Below are 22,043 nucleotides of genomic sequence, written 5' to 3' on the forward strand. Positions count from 1 at the left end.
CAAGTGGAAACACCTGCTGGTGTTGAGCGCTCTCCGACATCGACACCACATTTTGATCAAGGCAACATAACATCTCCGCCTGCACCTTCCTCACAGACCAGCAGTTTGCCGGGGACACCCTACTCCACTCCGTCTAAGCACGGCAGCCAGCCCTCAGTCCCTCAGATGTGGACAACTAAAAGACCATTTCCTCCTAGCCATGACAAAGCTAAGAGGTTGAATTTCTCCATCTGCAAGCTGTTGGCTACAGAAATGCTGCCTTTCCGCCTGGTGGACACAGAGGATTTTCGAGACCTTATGTCCATCGTAGTGCCCCAGTACCAGATGCCCAGTCGCCACTACTTCTCAAAGAAAGCTGTGCCTGCGCTACACCAACATGTCACACACAACATCACCGCTTCCTTGAGAAACTCTGTGTGTGACAGGCAGCATTTCACCACAGACACTTGGACGAGTAGACATGGACAGGGGCGTTACATGTCGGTGACTGGGCACTGGGTAACTACGGCAACATCAGGAGAAGGGGCTGCTGTCCAAGTCTTGCCGTCCCCTTGAGTTGCTCGTCGATCCTATGTATCTAGAAGTTCCTCCACTGCTTTTGCCTCCTCAACCTCCTCTCGGTCCTCCCCCTGCACCCAAAGTCTGTCTGGTAATGCCACCTGCGTTGTAACTGCGCAGAAGGAATCCTGCACACCTCCTCACTATGCTGTCACCAGGGCTCAACGGCATCAGGCAGTGTTTACATTGAAATGTCTGGGAAATGTGAGTCACACAGCTGAGGAGTTGTGGTCAGCTCTGGAGACCGAGTTCCATCAATGGTTGTCTCCACTCAACCTGCAGCCAGGGAAGGCCGTGTGCGACAATGCTGCAAGCCTGGGTGCGGCCCTTCGCCGGGGCAATGTCACACACGTGCCTTGTATGGCTCACGTTTTGAACCTGGTTGTCCAGCAATTTTTATCCCACTATCCTGGACTAGATGGGCTTCTGCAGAGGGCACAGTCGCTGTGTGCTCACTTCCGCCATTCGCATCCCGCAGCTCGATGACTTGCATCTCTACAGAAGTCGTTGGGCCTGCCAGTTCACCGGCTGAAATGTGATGTGCCCACATGGTGGAATTTAACTCTGCACATGTTGCAGCGACTGTGGCAGCACCGACGAGCCCTGGTGCAATACGTTATGACGTATAGCCTGGGCCAACGAGATCAAGAGGTGGGGCAAATCACGCTGCAGGAGTGGTCTCAGATCAGGGACCTATGCACCCTTCTGCACAGTTTTGAAATAGCAACGAAGATGTTTAGTGCTGACGATGCCATTATCAGCATGACCATTCCGGTGATTTAAATGCTGGAGCACACCTTACACAGTGTTCGGAGTCAGGTGGTGGAACAAGAGGAGGAGGAGGAGGAACATGAGTCGTATGCGGAAGGGATCATATCTCCAAGGTCAAGAAGGTTGGCAGCACCAAGGCGGCTGGCATTGGAGGCTGGGGGAGAGGGATTACCGAGGGCGCATGGTAGCAGCCAAACTGTTGAGGAAGGTGCAGGAGGCGAGGAAGAAGTGGAGGACGAACTGGCGCTGGGCATGGAAGACTCATCAGATGAGGGAGACCTTGATCAAATTTCTGTTGTGCGAGGTTGGGGGGAGAGGGCAGACGATGGAAGCATGATTCTCACCTCGCCACCACCAAGACAACAAGGACTTGGTCCTCCTGGATGCGCAAGACACATGAGTGCCTTCTAGCTGCACTACCTGCAACATGACCCTCGGATTGTCAGAATCTGAAGTAATGCCGACTACTGGGTTGCCACACTCTTAGATCCCTGGTACAAAAGCAAATTTGGTGAAATCATTCCTGCCATAGAAAGGGATTCACGCATGCAGGAGTATCAGCAGAGACTGTTGCAGAATCTAACATCTGCTTTTCCACAAAACACCAGTGGTGCACGTAGTGAATCTTTGAGTTCTAACTTGCCAACCGTGGGACTATCGAGTCATCACTCAAACCGTAACAGTAACATCGTATCTGGTGGTAACAGCAATTTTTTCCAATCGTTTCAAGATTTTTTTTAGACCATCCTTTGCAAGGCCACAGGAGACAAGAAGTCTGACGCACAGCCAACGCCTAGAGAGGATGGTACAAGAGTATCTCCAAGTTAACATCGATGCCATGACTGTGGAACTGGACCCTTGCTCATTTTGGGCTTCCAATCTTGAAAAATGGCCTGAGCTCGCCACTCACACCTTGGAGATCTTGTCGTGCCCCGCAGCCAGCGTTCTCTCTGAACGTGTGTTCAGCGCTGCTGGTGGTGTGCTGACAGATAAGCGCACGCGGCTGTCCAGTGACAATGTAGACAGACTAACGTTCATCAAGATGAACAAATCCTGTATCCGCAAGGACTTTTCTACCCCTGTGTCATCTTGGGGAGACTAAAAGCTTGATGATTTTTGAAAATCACCTCACCAACCATTTTAAAAAACTCTGGCGAAATTGATGCCACTTAAGTGGTGTCTGTGGCCGAATTTTTGGAAAAAATGGAGACTCTTTGATTTAGTCTCCTTGCTGAGTTTTACATGACGTTGCCATCGTCAATTCCAGGTGGGTGGGGTCGTCTGCAGAGTTGTTTACTCATACTATGGCCTGGGATTCAGAGGTCTGCTCCAAAGCTTCAGTGTCTGCTAGTCAGCAGAGTAGCCCAGCCACCCACCGCCTGTTTACCTAAGTACTATTTTTAACAGAATCTGGCCCAGGAAATCCTTTGGGGCCTAGTAGAATTTGGTGCTACTCAGCAGTATACTTCACACATGAAGCAAGCTACACCGCCTGTTTACCTAACTACTTTTTTGTAACGGCATCTAGCCCTGGAAATCCTTTTGGGCCTAGTAGAATTTGGTGCAACTCAGCAGCGTACCCCACCCATGAAGCAAGCTACACCACCTGTTGATCTAATTACTAATTTTTAACTGATCTAGCCCAGGAAATCGTTTTGTACCTAATAGCATTTTGTGCTACTCAGCAGTGTACCCCACCTATGAAGCAAGCTACACCGCCTGTTTACCTAACTACTATTTTTTCATGGCATTTGGCCAAGGAAATCCTTTTGGGCCTAGTAGCAATTTCTGCTACTCAGCAGAGTACCCCACCCATGAAGCAAGCTACACCGGCTTCTTTCTCAATCTAACCCCTCGGCTCTGGGGTGCACTCTCCCTCCAGCTCTCTCCTTCTCACAGATGGACTACCGCGTGTTTTCACACTGTGGCGAATCTTTTGGGCCCAGGCATAAGAAGTCGTCGATGACGACACATTCGAGGAAGCAACTAAACGCCTCAAATAGTGAGCAGCGATCTATGTAGTATGCTCCTTCACAGAAGCAGCCAAATGGGAGGACACTATTCAGAGGCACAGGTAGTAACCAGAACGCCCCCTCAATGTCTGTTTTGGCCATTAGGGTGCCCCTTCCCAACTTCTTGACCCACCTGGTTGCCTCGTCAAAGGAGGTACAGTACATAGTACTGTACTTGGTTCCACGTCGCTGTTGTCGTTTACTGACCTGCCCCTTGGATATGACAAATGGTGAATTAGTCTGAATGCGTTGGGTTAATTTTTTGGCACAACTCCCAACGGGGGTACCACTACGTCTTCTAAGGAAAGTGTTCTGAATGGACCCGCCGCCATTCTACCTAAAGATATTTCTTTTTTTTTTTTTGTCAAGACATCTGGGTGTTGGTAGAGTGAGTTTAGATTTTTACTCCAGCCTTTCTTAACTTTAGAAGGGCATGACATGCCTATATCTGTGTCTCCTCCTCCTTTTACTCCTCCACTTCTTTTCTTTTCGCATGACTATGTGTAGTTGTGACTTTTCCATGTGTTTGTTGTGTCTTCTGAGCAGTTTGACAGCTTTTGGACACCTTTTAAGGTGTTTTCTATGTGTTTTCCATGTGTTTGTATGTGCTTGTGTTTGCCTGCCATTGGTTTCAATGGGGTTCGACGGTGTTCGTTGAACAGTTCGTCGAACAGTTCGGCGAACATCTCCCTGTTCGACGAACCGAACCCGAACACTAGGGAGGTGGCTCATCTCTAGTCACTATACTCCAACAGGTATGTCTGAATTACAGCCACAATCGCAACTCCCAAAAACTGGGATGCTGTGCAAGAAGTAAAAAAAAACAAACAAGAATGCAATGATTTGAACATCTCTTATAGCCATGTTTTATTGTCAACAGAACACAGTTGAGAAGTTGAAGGTTAAACATTTTTTCCATTTTATTTGAAAAAAAATTAACTTGAAATTTAAAAATTTATGGTAGCAACACGTCAAAAAGGTTGTGACAGAAAAGGCTGGAGAAGCAAGTGGTGCTAAGCAAAAACATCTGGAGGATAAATTTTTCAAGTCCAAGTCACATGACTGTATAAAAAGAGGCAAAGATGGTCAGAGGTGCAACAATTCGTGAACTGCGTCTAATAATTGTGGGACAATTTCAGAAAAATGTTCCTAGATGAAAAATTGCAAAGACTTTTAATATCCTATCATCTATGGATTCAGAGATTCTGGAGAAAACCTTGAGCACAAGGGACAAGGCTGACACACAATATTGGACGATACATGGGCTCTTAGGCAGCACTGCGTGATAAAAAGGATATAGTCTGTGAACACAGTTCGCCGTGCAATCTACAAATGCAAGTCAAAGCTCTATCATGTAAAGAAGACGAGAGCCATGACTGGGCTGTGAATTTACAGGGCTATAGTCTGTTCAGAAATGACTGTATAAATAAGCGAGGGGTGTGTGTGTGTGTTTATATGTAAAATCATCCTTAAAACCCATCCTGCGTGATAAAATAGGTAAATCTAATGAAAAAGTCCCTGTGGGTAGAGATAAGGGGAGGGGGAAAAAAATAATACATTATTGATAGGGGTTTGTAATAAGTCTCCAAAAATAATGGAAGCAATATACAGTAGAATATCCTCGTAAAGCAAATAGATGAAGCAGCGACTCAAGGAGAAGTCATTATTATGGGGGACTTCAACTACCCTGAAATAGATTGGGGAACAGAAACCTGCAGTTCCAGCAAAGGTAATCGGTTTTTGACCTAATATTAACCCCTTTCTGACCTCGGACGGGATAGTACGTCCGAGGTCAGATCACCCGCTTTGATGCAGGGCTTCGGCGGTGAGCCCGCATCAAAGCCGGGACATGTCAGCTGTTTTGAACAGCTGCCATGTGCCCGCAATAGCGGCGGGTGAAATCGCGATTCACCTGCTGCTATTAAATAGTTAAATGCCGCTGTCAAACTCTGACAGTGGCATTTAACCGGCGCTTCCGGCCATCCGGGGGTCAGCGATGCATCAGAATGGTAACCATAGAAGTCCTTGAGACCTTTATGGTTACTGATCCCACCCTGTGGTCGGTGCTCATAGCACACCTGCAGTTCAGCTACATAGCAGCGATCTAATGAGTTGTGCCAGCTTCTAGCCTCCCGTGGAGGCTATTGAAGCATGGCAAAAGTAAAAAAAAAAGTACAAAAAAATGTGAAAAAAATAAAAAAAAATATAAAAGTTTAAATCACCCCCCTTTCGCCCCATTCAAAATAAATCAATAAAAAAAAAAATATCAAACCTACACATATTTGGTATCGCCGTGTTCAGAATCGCCCGATCTATCATTAAAAAAAAGGATTAACCTGATCACTAAACAGCGTAGCGAGAAAAAAATTTCAAACGCCAGAATTACTTTTTTTGGTCGCTGCGACATTGCATTAAAATGTAATAACGGGCGATCAAAAGAACGTATCTGCACCAAAATGGTATCATTAATAACGCCAGCTCGGCACGCAAAAAATAAGCCCTCACCTGACCCCAGATCATGAAAAATGGAGACGCTATTGGTATCGGAAAATGGCGCAATTTTTTTTTTTTTTAGCAAAGTTTGGAATTTTTTTTCATCACTTAGATAAAAGAGAACCTAGACATGTTAGGTGTCTATGAACTCGTAATAACCTGGAGAATCATAATGGCTGGTCAGTTTTAGCATTTAGTGAACCTAGCAAAAAAGCCAAACAAAAAACAAGTGTGGGATTGCACTTTTTTTGCAATTTCACCGCACTTAGAATTTTTTTCCTGTTTTCTAGTACACGACATGCTAAAACCAATGATGTCTTTCAAAAGTACAACTTGTTTCGCAAAAAATAAGCCCTCACATGGCCATATTGACGGAAAAATCAAAAAGTTATGGCTCTGGGAAGGAGGGGAGCGAAAAACGAACACGGAAAAACGGAAAATCCCAAGGTCATGAAGGGGTTAACCAACAGGCCAGACCGCATATCAACTATGAGGGTTGGGGGGCACTTGGGTAATAGTGATCAAAAAATAATAAGTTTTCATGTATCCTTTAATTAGATGTGTAGTAGAGGGGTTACAAGGACACTAAACTTCAGGAGGGCAAATTTCCAACGGATGAGAGATGATCTTGGTGCAATTAACTGGGACGATATCCTGAGACATAAAAATACACAAAGAAAATGGGAAACGTTTATTAGCATCCTGGATAGGACCTGTGCACAGTATATACCGTATGGGAATAAACATACCAGAAATAGGAGGAAACCAATATGGCTAAATAGAGCTGTAAGGGGCACAATAAGTGGCAAAAAGAAAGCATTTAGAGAATTAAAGGAAGTAGGTAGTGATGAGGCATTAAATAAATACAGAAAATTTAATAAATTCTGCAAAAAGCAAATCAAGGCAGCAAAGATTGAGACAGAGAGACTCATTGCCAGAAAAAGTAAAAATAATCCCAAAATATTCTTTAACTACATAAATAATAAGAAACTAAAAAATGAAAGCTTTGGCCCCCTTAAAAATAGTCTGGGTGAAATGGTGGATGAGGATGAGGAAAAAGCCAATATGCTAAATGACTTTTTTTCATCAGTATTTACACAAGAAAATCCCATGGCAGACAATATGATCAGTGATAACAAAAATTCCCCATTAAGTGTCACCTGCCTAACACAGCAGGAAGTACAGCGGCATCTAAAAATCGCTACAGTTGACAAAACCCCGGGCCCGGACGGGATACACCCCCGAGTACTGCAGGAACTAAGTACAGTCATTGATAGACCATTATTTTTAATTTTTAAAGATTCTATAATAACAGGGTCTGTACCACAGGACTGGCGTATGGCAAATGTGGTGCCAATATTCAAAAAGGGGACAAAAACTGAACTCGGAAATTATAGGCCAGTAAGCTTAACCTCTACTGTGGGTAAAATCCTGGAGGGCATTCTAAGGGATGCTATACTGGAGTATCTGAAGAGGAATAACCTCATGACCCAGTATCAGCACGGGTTTACTAGGGACCGTTCATGTCAGACTAATTTGATCAGCTTCTATGAAGAGGTAAGTTCCGGACTGGACCAAGGGAACCCAGTAGATGTAGTGTATATGGACTTTTCAAAAGCTTTTGATAGGGTGCCACACAAAAGGTTGATACATAAAATGAGAACAATGGGAATAGGGGAAAATATGTGTAAGTGGGTTAAGAGCTGGCTCAGGGATAGGAAACAAAGGGTGGTTATTAATGGTTAACACTCGGACTGGGTCCCGGTTAGCAGTGGGGTATCACAGGGGTCAGTATTGGGCCCTCTTCTTTTTAACATATTTATTAATGACCTTGTAGGGGGCATACATAGTAGAATTTCAATTTTTGCAGATGACACTAAACTCTGCAGAGTAATCAATACAGGGGAGAACAATTTAATATTACAGGAGGATTTATGTAAACTAGAAGCTTGGGCTGATCAATGGCAAATGAGCTTTAATTGGGACAAGTGTAAGGTCATGCACTTGGGCAGAAGAAATAAGAAGTATAATTATGTGCTTAATTGTAAAACTCTGGGCAAAACTGTCACTGAAAATGACCTGGGAGTATGGGTGGATGACAAACTCACATTTAGTGGCCAGTGTCAGGCAGCTGCTGCAAAAGAAATGAAAATAATGGGATGTATTAAAAGAGGCATAGATGCTCATGAGGAGAACATAATTTTACCTCTATACAAGTCACTAGTTCGATCACACTTAGAATACTGTGTACAGTTCTGGTCTCTGATGTACAAGAAAGACATAGCTGAACTAGAGCGGGTGCAGAGAAGAGCGACCAAGGTTATTAGAGGACTGGGGGGTCTGCAATACCAAGACAGCTAATTATTACACTTGGGGTTATTTAGTTTGGAAAAACGAAGGCTAAGGGATGATCTTATTACAATGTATAAATACATGAGGGGACAGTACAATGCAATGACCTTTCTAATGATGTTTTTACTGGTAGACCTGAGATGGGGACAAGGGGGCATCCTCTACGTCTGGAGGAAAGAAGGTTTAAGCATAATAACAGACACGGATTCTTTACTGTAAGAGCAGTGAGACTATGGAACTCTCTGCTGTATGATGCTGTAATGAGTGATTAATTACTAAAATTTAAGAGGGGACTGGATGCCTTTCTTGAAAAGTATAATGTAACAGGTTATATACACTAGATTCCTTGATAGGGCATTGATCCAGGGAACTAGTCTGATTGTTGTATGTGGAGTCGGGAAGGAATTTTTTTCCCCAATGTGGAGCTTACTGTTTACCACGTTTTTTTTTGCCTTCTTCTGGTTCAACATGATAGGGCATGTTAGGTTAGGCTATGGGTTGAACTAGATGGACTTAAAGTCTTCCTTCAACCTTAATAACTATGCTCCAATGTTACTATATATTAACAATCCAGAAATGCTGTCGTCTTCTTTGGGCCAAAGTTCAGTTAAAATGGGCTAAGGCAAAATAAAAAATTGTTCTGTGTCTGAATCAAAATCTTCATGAAAACCACAGATGTTGTGTCCTCAAGAGGGAAGGGATTAGCTAGCTGGTTATCAGTGCACAGTTCAAAAGCCTGACTAATGTCTGTGACATGGCAGCTTTCACATCTTGAAAGCCACTATCAATGGTGAGCATTATATAGAGGTTTTGGAAAAACATATGCTCCCATACAGACAATGTCTTTTGCAAGAAGGCCTTACATATTTCAGGAAAATAATGCTAAACCACATACTGTATCCATCTTTGCAGAAGAAGAGCTTGGGTGATGAACTGTTTGCCTGCAGTTCAGACCTTTCACTTATAGAAAACACTTGGTGCATTATGAAATGTATAATTCAACAAAGAAGTCCCAGAACTGTTGAGCAGCGGGAGTCTTAGGCTATATGAACACGTTGCGGATTTGTTGCATTTCTGTAGCGTTCTTTCCATGCGGAAATGCTATAAATCTTCAATGGATTATTAAAGCAATGTTAATCAATGGCATTCCTGAATTGTTGTGCACATGCTGCGGAAATTTCCATCCTTATTTGCAGCGTTTTACATTCCACAGCATGTCAATTCTTTTTGCGGATCTGCAGCATTTCTGCACCCATTGAGTCAGTCAAATCCACAGCAAAACCGCAGGTATAAAAAGGTTTGCAGATTTGCTGTGGAGTTGCGTGCGAAAAGCGCTGCAGAAAGGAAATGATGTCAGAAGGAGGAAGAGTGTGTGGGCGGAGAGTGTGTGAGCGGAAAATATGTGCGTGTCTGTCTGCGGGTGTCTGTGCCTGTGTGCGGATGTCTGTGCGTGTGTGCCGCTGTATGTGGGTGTCTGCGTGTGTGTACGGGTGTTTGCGTGTGTGTGCGGCTGTGTGTGGTAACACTACCGCCGGTACTGTTGGTCACAGCGCTGCGGGATCATGCTGCCAGATGTCAGCATGATCGCATGATCCCACAGCTGACTGTGACCCACAGCGGTGGCCTGCGGTAAAAAAGCAGGCGTGGGCCGATGAGAGTACTGCTTCCATCGGGCTATGTCTGCTGTCACTGATAACAGTGGCAGCAGGTGCTGCTGATTGGAGAGTAGTATCATCTGCCGGCGCCTGTGCTCACAGTTAGAATTAAAAAAAACTAAGATTACATACATATTCACATAAAAATAAAAACCCATTCTACTCACCTCACACCAAATCCCCGACGCCCTCGTCTCCTAGAAATAATGTAAAATAATAAACCAACATATACTCCCTGTCCGCCATAGTCCAGGTAATCCAGATTGTCCCACGACGATCTCACGTGTAGAACAGTCCAAAGTCCGATGTGGCCGCTCTACCTGGCCTCCGGTGATACACTGACAGGAGCTAATCCCTCCTGCAGTGTATCAGCTGATCAGCTCTGGTGCTCTCACACAGCAGTAGTGCCATTAATGACAGCACCGGAGGTGATGAACTCTGGTGAACTCTTACGGCAGCACTGTGATACACTACGGGAGCGATCACCTCCTGTCAGTGTATCGGTGGAGGCCGGGTAGAGCGGTCACATCTCCCGATGTGACTGTTCTACACGTGAGATCATCGTGGGACACTTGGTAAATGGACTACGTCGGACAGGGAGTATTATGTTGGTTTATTATTTTATTTTTGTTGCAGGAGACGAGGGAGTAGGGGATTAGGCATTCAGTAAGTATGGTAAATTAAGGTTCAATAAAGGAGTCTGTGTGATTATTTCAAATAAAGGACTTTATTCTGGCTGTGTCTTTATTTACCATATAACTATAGGATTAGTAATGGATAGGTGTCTTATTGACGCCTCTCCATTACTAAGCCGTGGGTTTGATGTCATCGGACAATACAAAAGTGACATCAACCCTAGAAATATGAACCCCACTTGCCACCGCTACAGGGCAAGTGGGAAGAGCGAGGCTAAGTGCCAGAATTGTTGCATCTATAAGATGCGCCATTTCTGGGGCGGCTGAGAGCTGATGTTTTTAGTTTGGGGGGGTGCCAATATCCATAGCACTTTCCCAGGCCATTAATATCAGCCCGCAGCTGTCTGCCTAGCCTTTGCTGGTTCGATTTTATAGGGGGACCCCATGTCAATTTTTTCTGGGGTTCCCCTGTAAACTAGCCAGTAAAGGCTAAGCAAACAGCTGTGAGCTGATATTAATAGCCTGGGAATCTTTAAGGCTATTGGCTCCTTGCCAGAATATTAACCTCAGCCGTCGGCATTCCCTCTGCTGGTTATGAAAATTCCGCGGGAGCCCACGTAATTTTTTTTTTTAATTTTTTGAAAACTAAATATTGCATTTCACGCAGATTTTGTGTGTGTGTCTTTATTTAACTCTTTATGTACCGTTTTATTAATGCGGGTATCTGGCTGACACCTCTTCATTACTAAACCTTGGGCTTGGTATTATATATATATATATATATATATATATATATTTATAACATATTCACTTATATTTGTTTTGTGTGTGTAAACATTATATTTGAACATGGTATGTAATGATATTATGGTCTTCAATGGAGAATGAAAAAGAAGTGGTTGAAAAAGGAAATTACATCACAATTCTTTTTTTTAAAAAATAATATATCTTTATTTAGCTTACAAAAACGCATACAAATCTGCATGAAAATCCGCATAAAAACCGTGTGGATTTTCAACTGCGTTTTCTGCTGAGAGGCAGAAACCACGCAGAATTTTACAAAAGCATATCCGCAACTGTAACGTGGTGCAGGGCGGTAGCCGTGGGTGAGGGACTCGTCTTTCAAGCCCCAGCATGCTACAAGAAGAGGGGGTCCTGGCTGGGTGTGTGGGCTTCATCTATGGGGGCGCTACGCCACATGATGTCAGCGACTTCGGCTGGCCAGGCCTGGATCTTGTAGAAGTTCAGTGAGGGAGACCACCACTCAAAAATAAACAGACTTTTACTTAACATTAACTTTGTGGGAATTATGTTCAATAGATAGCAGGTGCATAACTTCACAAACATTTCCTTTACAACAAGAAGCATCTTCACACACACAGTCTCTGTACCTCTTCCAAGCTTACTTGTTTCTGCCCCCAAATTCCTCTGCCTTCACCGCAACCAAGCATAGTAATACAGTCCTGTCCTTAACCCGCCGTTCCGCTTCCTCCTTTACCTTAGGGGAACTAGTTTACCACTATGGCAGTTACTTTACTTCTTCACTTGCTGACACCTTTGAATTACCCCGCAGGGCACTCTCTTCATCTCACGTTCCCTGTTTCGTCCTGGCCCGTTACCTCTCCATCTTCTGGACTCGGGGCCATACTGCTAGTTATCCTATCCCAGGACCTGTCTCTAGTAAATCACTCTATCTTTCTATCGCTTTTCATTTCTCTGCTCAGGATTAGTGATGAGCGAGTGTACCCGTTGCTCGGGTTTTCCCGAGTACGCTCGGGTGACCTCCGAGTATTTATGACTGCTCAGAGACTTAGTTTTCGCAAGGACAACGCAGGTGACCTGCCAGTGACCTCAGGTGCAGATTTGGTCAGGATTTTACCTGCATAAAATCCTGACCAAATCCTGATGCAATCCTGAACGTGGACACATACCCTTAATGTTTTCAAATTTAATTGAAAAATGTCTCACTTTCAATTTATAATATGTAGGTGTTCTATGTTCTGTTGTATTCATTTAGTGTTAGGGTATGTTTCCACATTCAGGAAACGCTGCGTTTTTGACGCAGCGTTGAGCCGCAGTGTCAAACACGCAGCGTCCAGATGTTACAGCATAGTGGAGGGGATTTAATGAAATCCCGTCTCCACTATTCAGTAAAAAACGCATGCGGCAGACCCGCGAAAACGCACATGCGGCGCGTCTTTTAAGAACGCAGCATGTTCTTACATTGAAAGAAAAAACGCAGGTGACCTGCCAGTGACCTCAGGTGCAGATTTCCTTTCCAAATCCTGAAGCAATCCTGAACGTGGACACATACCCATACCCTTATGTATCCATTGTTATGAATAAACCACACTTTTGGTAACACAAGACTTACAACAAGATACAAGATATTTTCAAAGTAACCCTTTATTTTTTTTTTCTACGGACATGTTCATTTTACCTTCGCAGTTGTCCTCGTCTTCTCCACTGATACAATCCACCTCACCATTGCACTTATTTTCCTTTGGGATGCATACATCTGCTTTACAGTGGAAGCTATTTTTACATTCTGAAATTACATATAAAAATGAATATAATACGAGTGTCAATGTATGCCCTAGCAATAGGAAAGATCTGATAATTAAACGTTATATATTGTATCAGTGGTTAGTCTGTCATAGTTACCTGAACAGCACAGTTCATCACTGAGGTCTCCACAATCATTTTGCCCATTACAAGTTTGATTAAAATTAATGCATTTTCCATTGACACAAGTGAACAGACCTTTGTCACATTCTGCAATAGAACAAGAGATGTTACTTGTGCAAGTGTTTTATGCATTGTCAGGACTTTTTATAAAAAAAGAATTTTCACCACTGATGATGCGCTGAGATCTCATCTCCCGAGATCTTGGTGCTGAGATCTCCATTTGCATATGCGCCACCCCCGGCCGGCAGCCATTTTCCCGGAGTCCAGTCCACCGCATAGGAAACCATGTCACTGCGGGGGCTCTGGTCTTTCACAAGATGTCGGCAGAGCCCCCACAGCACCGGACACCCGCAGCAAACCACATCAGAACACCCCCTCATCCCAGCCTGCAGCCAGTAAGGTATATCGACATTATGAGACGCACCCCCATTTTCCCCCAAACCTTTTGGGGAAAAAAGTGCGTCTTATAATCCGAAAAATACGGTAAACTATTTAGATATCACATTAACAGACTATAGCTTGGCAGCATAAATAAATATCAACCCATATTGAAAGCCCATAGATTGTAATTCCATTTTAGAAGCATACTTATGTCACTCTCCACATGTCATAAATAATATCCTTGTTGGAGAACTAACAAGAATGAAAAGGAATTGTTCAACACAACAAGATTACATTATAGAATCTAAAATCGTTATGAACAGACTAAGGCAAAGAGGTTATTCTCACTGTTCCTTGTGGAGAACTGATTCCATAGTGGATAATATAGAGAGAGAAAAATTGTTGAAAGACAAAAACAAAAAATATTTATCGAAATAAAAATTACAACATGACACCAATCACGTATTGTCCAAAATATGATGATATAGTCACAATTATAAAAAAAATACCTCCCCATTTTGAATCAAAATAATTTACTAGCAGGCGAACTAAAAGAAGCAGAAGTCAGATTCATAGCCAAAAAAGTTCCTACACTCGGTGCGGTACTCGCACCAAGTTTATTCCAGGGAAAATAACATCAATGAGAACAAAACGTGGTTGTCTTGTAAAGGCTTTTACAAATGTGGACATATACCCTGCAAAAGCCTGTCAATATGTAAATGTAAAAAACTACAACATTTACTTCTATCACTACGGGTCAGGAATTTAAATTCAAAATTGTATTAATTGCAATACCGTAGGAGTTATCTATCTAATTGAATGTGCAGAACGTAAGATACAATACGTAGGCTGTACGACGGATCACGTCAAAAAAAGAATTAGAAGACATTTATCGGATACAAAAGCCTGACAGCAGTGAATATATCAGCTGTTTCCAGACATTTTGCACAGATACACAAAAGGGATACCAGATCTTTTAGATTTATGGGAGAAGAAAAAGTTATGAGACCAAATAGAGGGAAAGATATAAAAAGGAAAATATTGAATAAAGAATCCTACTGGATTTTTAAACTCCAAACAAGAACATCACAGGGTCTAAATATAAGGCAGGATTTAATATTAGAATATAATTAATCATAGTCTGTTTTTCCACTATTTGTTTCCGAGTATATTTTTTTTTACACCTTCAACATCTGGCTTTTAATTTTTTTTCTTAAATATGTTTCTCTCCTCAGCACTATAAGGGATTAATTCCTCAGACCAACACAAACTAATTACCAAGCATACAGGTGCACGAGTGAGAGGCTTTCTATAAAAGAATACAATTTTCCCTGTCTAGTAGACCATGATTAAGACGTATTCATCGAAACACATCGAAAGGCAGTCAGTGGTATGCTGGTGTTACTGTTTTTATGAAAGGCTAATCAATACATGTGAAGTTTTATTTAAGAAATCAACGTTGGAGAATCCTCACTTTTTTCTCTTGTTTGAAAAACATCCCAAACCGAGGCGGCTCCGTGCGGAGATGTGCAACTGGACAAGGTGCTACAGATAACGATGAGCTGACCTCCCCTCTTCCTAGTATAGATAATAAAAGCTTCAACTCAATCCGCAAAAAAAAGCAAGTTCACACTCAGGTCCGTCATCTGTCAATGGAAATATAGGGGGCTTCCACGATACTGGTAGCACAGAGGCTCTGGAAAAGTGCTATGGCTCCTTGACCCCCAAAAGAAATCCAGCAAATTCTGCGCTACCAAATCCAAATGCCCCCCCCATCTTTTCCGAGCCTCACAGTGCGCCTAAACCACATTTTACATCCACATGTTTGGCAAATTGTAGCATTGAGAGTCCACTGAATTTACTGGGTGCGTGTCTCCAGAAGCACAAGCTGGGCACACTGTATGAGTTCTACAATGTATGGGCACTACAATGTACTGGTCACTATACTGGCAGATTTGCAATTTTCACTTAACAGAATCCACTGCTGCTTGTTTCTGGAAAACACCCATGAAATCAAAATTGTCATAACACCTATAGATAAATTTCCAGAGGGTTATAATTTCCAAAATGGGGTAATTTGAGGGGGCATTCTGCTCTTCTATCACTTAGGGGCTCTGTATATTGAGTCCTCAAACTATTCTACTATAATTTGTTCTCCGAGAGTCAAATAGCACTCTGCCCCTCCTGAGTCTCGCAGTGTGATACACCTGTCTTCTCAATATGATCACTGCACCCCTAGATGAATTCACTAAGACATGTAGTTTGTAAAATGGGGTCAGTTATGGGGTGTTCTGCTGTTCTATCACCTCATGGCACTTTCAAACCATTCCAGCAAAATGGAGCTACTTCTCTTCTGAACTACTCAAATTGTCTGGTACATTTTCTCCTATTATCCTATTTGAAAATTTAAAATTTGAGGACCAAAGCAACAGTATAATGGAAAAAAACCTGTAATGTTCCAATGATTCAGCCAATGTTATACAATTATTTGAATCGCCTAAGGATAAAAATTCTCACTACACCCCTATATGAACTCTATAAGAAGTGTAGTTTCCTTGAAGGGGACATGGCATCCACAGTTTATTCCGGCTAAAATTGTGCTCCAGAGTTCAATTGGCACTCCTTCCCTTCCAAGCCTTACCATGTGCCCAAACAGTAGTTTTCCACCACATAATGAGTATCGGTGTACTCAGGAGAAATCGCACCACAGACTTTACAATCCATTTTCTTTTGTAAACCTTGTGAAAAGGAAAAATTTAAACTTTTTGAATGTAGTTTTGAGCAATTTGAGGGGTGTAGTTTTTAAAATGATGGCACTTTTTGGTATTTTGTGTCACATAAGCCCCTCAAAGTCACATCAAATTGTTTTGTTGGAAAAATGAGAAATTGCTGATAAACGTTTAACCCTTCTAACTTCCTAGCAAAAAAAGTTGTTTAAAAAATTATGCTTATTTGGAGTAGACATGTGGTAAATGTTATTTATTATATGTTGTGTGGTATAACTATCTGGTTTAAGGGAATAAAATTTAGAAGTTGGAAAATTGCTACATTTTCTATTTTTTTTTTGTCAAATGTTTGATATTTTCATAAATAAACGCAAATAATATCGACCAAAATTTACCACTAACATGAAGTACGTGAAAAAAAAAAAAAAGATCTAATTGGGATATGTTGAAGTGTTCCAGAGTTATTCCCACACAAAGTGACACTGGTCAGAATTGAAAAAATAAGCTTAGTCAGGAAGGTGAAAACAGGCTGGGGCGTCTAATATCAGTTAATAATGAATGTTATAGATCTACATTTGTCTCATTCTAGATTAAAAGAACTTCTGAACCATCAATTGATTGATATTTTTTTCTCAGCTTAATTTAACTTTAAATCTATGTCGTATTTTAAGGCCCCAAGCTGACACAGAAAACTTTTAGTAGAATGAGTTAAAAACAAATTAACCTTTTGGCTTAATGTGTAGGATTGTTAATAAACTTTTGCTATTAAAAAGCTTAAGTTAAAAAAACAACTATTAGAAAGCAATCAGTAATTTTGTATCCTATAAATGGGAAAAATAACAGCATTTTTGTTGCTAGCAAATACTATGAGGATGTGGAAAACTATGCATTGCAGTCTCTCCAGCTCTGCATTATGACCACTTCATCTTAGGGGGAATATACGTGCCTGTTGTGCTTGGCCCTGTTCTTCGCTGGCACAGAGCGGCCACAGATCGCTCCTGCCAGCGAATCAGCTGCTTCTACTAACATCACGTCAACAGAAAGGTGTTTTTTTTCTGCTCTGCTTTGTTGACAGAGCGGAACTGCGGATGTTATGCTGATTGACAGTCGCCTCCCCGCTGCCTAACTGGGGGAGCCGGCTGTCAATCAACATGATGTCGGCAGTCATGCTCCATTGATAGAGCAGTCCTGGAGAAGAAGAGCTTCTTTGTTGATGTGGAGCAAAAACAGTCAATGATCGCTCTGTGCCAGCGCTGGATACAACAGGCAGGTAGTTGCCTCTGTTAGCAACTACCTGCCTGCTAGTTTTTTGACAAATAGTAAAAAAAAAAATTCCTGGACCACCCCTTTAAATCATTACTTCAAGACGTCAATTGTCCTTACTATGTTGCTATACTATGAACAACATTCCTGTGAGTGTATGGTTTTTTTTCCTAACAGTATCACAGTTACAACAGTGGCTTACTATTATTATTACTAGATGGTGCCCCGATTCTAACGCATCGGGTATTCTGGAATATGTATGTAGTTTATTTATGAAGATTTTAGAATAATACATTGAATACACAGGATTCGGCCGGCCGGGCGCGACTAATTAGCGAAGCGTGGTTCAAATCCTGCACCAATTTGCAGCTGGGCTACGCCTGGCCACGTAGTATATAGCACAGCCATGTAGTATATTGCACAGCCACGTAGTGTATTGCACAGCCCACGTAGTATATTGCCAAGCCCACGTAGTATATTGCACAGCCACGTAGTATATTGCCCAGCCCACGTAGTATATTGCCCAGCCCACGTAGTATATTGCACAGCCATGTAGTATATTGCCCAGCCTACGTAGTATATTGCACAGCCCACGTAGTATATTGCCCAGCCCACGTAGTATATACCACAGCCCACATAGTATATTGCCCAGCCCATGTAGTATATTGCACAGCCCATGTAGTATATAGCACAGCCACGTAGTATATTGCACAGCCCACGTAGTATATTGCACAGCCCACGTAGTATATTGCACAGGCCACGTAGTATATTGCACAGCCACGTAGTATATTGCATCCACGTAGTATATTGCACAGCCCACGTAGTATACTGCACAGCCCACGTACTATATTGCACAGCCCACGTAGTATATTGAACAGCCCACATAGTATATAGCAATGTGGGCACCATATCCCTGTTAAAAAAAATAATTAAAATAAAACATAGTTATATACTTGCCCTCCGTTGGCCCCTGGATCCAGGCGAAGCGTTTACCGATGCTCCTCGCGCGCTCCGGTCCCAAGAGTGCATTGCGGTCTCGCGAGATGATGACGTAGCGGTCTCGCGAGATCGCACGTCATCATCTCGCGTGATCGCAATGCATGGAGTGGTCACCAGAGCGTCGCGAGCAGCGGTAAAGGCCTGTTCTGGATCCGAGGGGCCGACGGAGGGTGAGTATATAACTATTTTTTTTATTATTATTTTTAACATTACATTTTTACTATTGATGCTGCATAGGCAGTATCAATAGTAAAAAGTTGATCACACAGGGTTAATAGCAGCGTTAACGGAGTGCGTTACACCGCGGCATAACGCGGTCCATTAACGCTGCCATTAACCCTGTGTGAGCGCTGACTGTGGGGAGTATGGAGCGGGCACTGACTGCGGGGAGTAAGGAGCGGCCATTTTGTCGTCAGACTGTGCCCGTCGCTGATTGGTCGTGGCTGTTTTGCCACGACCAATCAGCGACTTGGGATTTCTGTGACAGAAAGACAGACAGACAGAAGGATAGACAGAAAGACGGAAGTGACCCTTAGACAATATATATATAGATTATTTAGTATTACAGCACCATTTATTCCATAGCGCTTTACATGTGAGGAGGGGTATACATAATAAAAAACAAGTACAATAATCATAATAAATTCATGTCACGACTGGTACAGAAGGAGGACCCTGCCCGTGAGGGTTCACAATCTACAAATGTTCTGATGTCAGCTAGTGCTTTATATGGTCCATGATACCCACCATTTTTCTTGTCATAACATGAAACAGCAGCTCGTTCTGTCTTAGTACTTGTGCTCTTTTTAATACTACATTCAGCCAAAGTATTTTCAGATCCCCGACATTTCACCTGAAGACACTCATGATTGCTTTCTTCATGATTTGAGATATTGTACTTCAATGCTTCAATAGTAGCACCTCTGAAAGAAAAAAAAGAAACCAAGGGTGCAACGAAATGTTCTAGAAGAAAATACAATAAAGCTGTTTGGACAGGAACCCCCTCACCCACGTTTGGAAAATGCCCTACCAATCATGACCATTTGGCCAAAGATTTTGTATGGCGCTGTGCCCTCCCCTTCACAGCAGAACTACTGTCAACTGATTATGCAGGGAATACAGTACTGCACTACGTACCATATTTTTCGGACTATAAGACACATCGGACCATAAGACGCACCCCAAATTTTGGGGTGGAAAATAGCAGAAAAAAGATTTTCATAAGACGGGGGTCCGTCTTATTGTACGAATTTAAGATATCTTACCTGAGGGCCGGCGGTGGTACAGCGAGGTCACAGAAGGCATGGTCCCTTCCTCAGGATGCCAGTGGCGGCAGAAGTAAGGCAATTCTGCAGTCCCGGGGTGTGATGCTGCGAATCCAGTGCCAGCAGTGAGGCAGAGCATGGAGCAGGGTCCCTTCCTCAAGATGCCGGCAGCAGAAATGTGGTGATGCCGCGGCCCGGTGTCCATGGTGAGCAGAGCCAAGTGCATCACCGGTTTCCCTGCGGCCATCTTCCGTAGGCTTCAGGAAAATGGCAGCCGAGATCTCAATCTACGCACGTGCGTCCTCCGGTGGCCATTTTCCTGAAGCCTTCAGCTGCCCACGGCTTCAGGAAGATGGCCACAAGGAAACAGGTGATGCACTCCGCTCTGCTCACTGTGGACACAGGGCCACAGCGTCGCCACATTTCAGGAGGGAGCCTGCTCAGGTGCACTCCGCACCTCCCACTGCCGCAGCATCGCCAGACCTCTGCCACCAGCATCCTAAGGACATCGCCGCACCTCTGCCGCCGGTTCCGCTGCTAGACCACTGCCGCGACCTCCCGGTAAGCCTGCATTCACCCCCCCCATTTTCCTTCCAAATTTTTTGGAGAAAAAGTGCGTCTTATAGTCCAAAAAATATGGTAATATTTATTTATTATGCTTTGTTTATAGTGCTATCTTATTGTGCAGCGCTTTACAAACATTATTAGCACTGTCCCCATTGGGGTTCACAATCTAGATTCTCTATCAGTATGTCTTTAGAATGTGGGAGGAAACCAGAGTACCTGAAGGAAAACCACACAAACATGGCGAGAACATACAAGGTGCAGATGTTGTCCTTGGTGGGATTAGAACCCAGGACTCCAGCGCTGCAACGCTGTAGTGCTAACCACTGAGCCACTGGGCTGTGCAGATAATTGAGTTGTGCTGCAGTTTCCAAACACCAGGGATACTAAAGCACACAGTTCCAACACTGTTATGCCAAATCATACAGTATATAATAGTGTTGATCAGCATAATTTGCTTATTTTCAGAACACAATTCTTGAGCTAGGAAACATACATTGACAACTGTATCAATACTTACTGGGGAAAATCAAGTTGTCGGCAGGCTACATTGGATTCTGTGATTGTCCATTTTTCAGAACACACAAATGATTCACTATGATGTTTAGGTAATTTAATTTTTACAACACCATTTTTGGTTGTTGACTCTCCATTGCTGTTTTTCAAGAATATTTGAAATTTGCCTGGAACGTGAAGAAAATAAATGTAATATTGTATGTTATTATGTAAAACACTTGATTCAGCTTTAATCTGTATACTATTATTAGTACACACATACTAATATGTTTAAGCTGCAATGCTAATTTTCAAATGGTTGACATTTCAACAATTTTTCATATTTTTTAATTATTTCTTGGGCCATTTTAACTCTATATTTTCATAGTTTCTGTAAAGCTGTTTACAGAACTAAAGCACAAAGCAGTTCCAGTTTAATACTATATACAATCCCAATCCCAAAAAGTTTGGACACTGTGGAAAATGTAAAGAAAACAAGATTGTAATGATTTGATCAGAACATAGAACACAAATCAGAAGTTGACAAACACTTTTCCATTTCATTCGAAAAAAAAACTCATAACAATTGATGGCAGCAACACATCTCAAAAAAATTGGGACAGAGTTAACAAAAGGCTGGAAGAGTAAGTGGTACTAATGAAAAACAGCTGGAGGGTCGAATTCCAACTAAGTAATTTGTGTATAAAAAGAGCATGTTAGAGAGGGAGAGTCTCTCAGACGTAAAGATGGTCAGAGGTTCACCAATCTGTGAATAACTGCATCTAAGAACAGTTTGCCATACAGCTCACAAATAAAAATGAAAACTCTATCATGCAAAGAAGTAGCCATATATCAACACAGTCCAGAAACGCTGCTGTCTATATAAAATGAGGGAAAATGGAAGTGTTCTGTGGTCAGATTAATCAAAATGAGTCAAAATGAGTCAAAATGCTGTGTCCTGTGGACTGAAGATCAGGGGAGCCATCCAGCTTGTTATCAGTGGACGGTTCAATAGACTATATCTCTGATGGTATGGGGTTGCATTAGTGACTATGGCATTTTGCACATCTTGAAAGGCACCATGATGAGCATTATATAGCGGTCTTAAAACAACATATGCTCCCATCAAGACAATGTCTATTTCAGTGAGGTCCTTGAATATTTCAGCAGGACAATGCAAACCCAC

The 22,043-nt window shown here is 42.6% G+C and overlaps 1 protein-coding gene across 1 annotated transcript in view; it reads right to left on the minus strand.

Moving 5' to 3' along the window:
- The window catches only part of CFI (complement factor I), an 87,950-nt gene that overhangs the window by 34,958 nt on the left and 30,949 nt on the right, over positions 1-22,043 (minus strand). Inside the window, exons 3-6 of the mRNA XM_077278940.1 lie at positions 20,883-21,045; positions 19,281-19,456; positions 13,141-13,251; positions 12,917-13,024 (exon numbers count right to left, since the gene is read on the minus strand). Coding sequence (XP_077135055.1) covers positions 12,917-13,024; positions 13,141-13,251; positions 19,281-19,456; positions 20,883-21,045 — 558 coding nt within the window. The remainder of the gene's footprint in view (positions 1-12,916; positions 13,025-13,140; positions 13,252-19,280; positions 19,457-20,882; positions 21,046-22,043) is intronic.

Source organism: Ranitomeya variabilis, chromosome 1 (genome assembly GCF_051348905.1).
Source record: "Ranitomeya variabilis isolate aRanVar5 chromosome 1, aRanVar5.hap1, whole genome shotgun sequence".
In the NCBI taxonomy this organism is placed as follows: Eukaryota; Metazoa; Chordata; class Amphibia; order Anura; family Dendrobatidae; genus Ranitomeya; species Ranitomeya variabilis.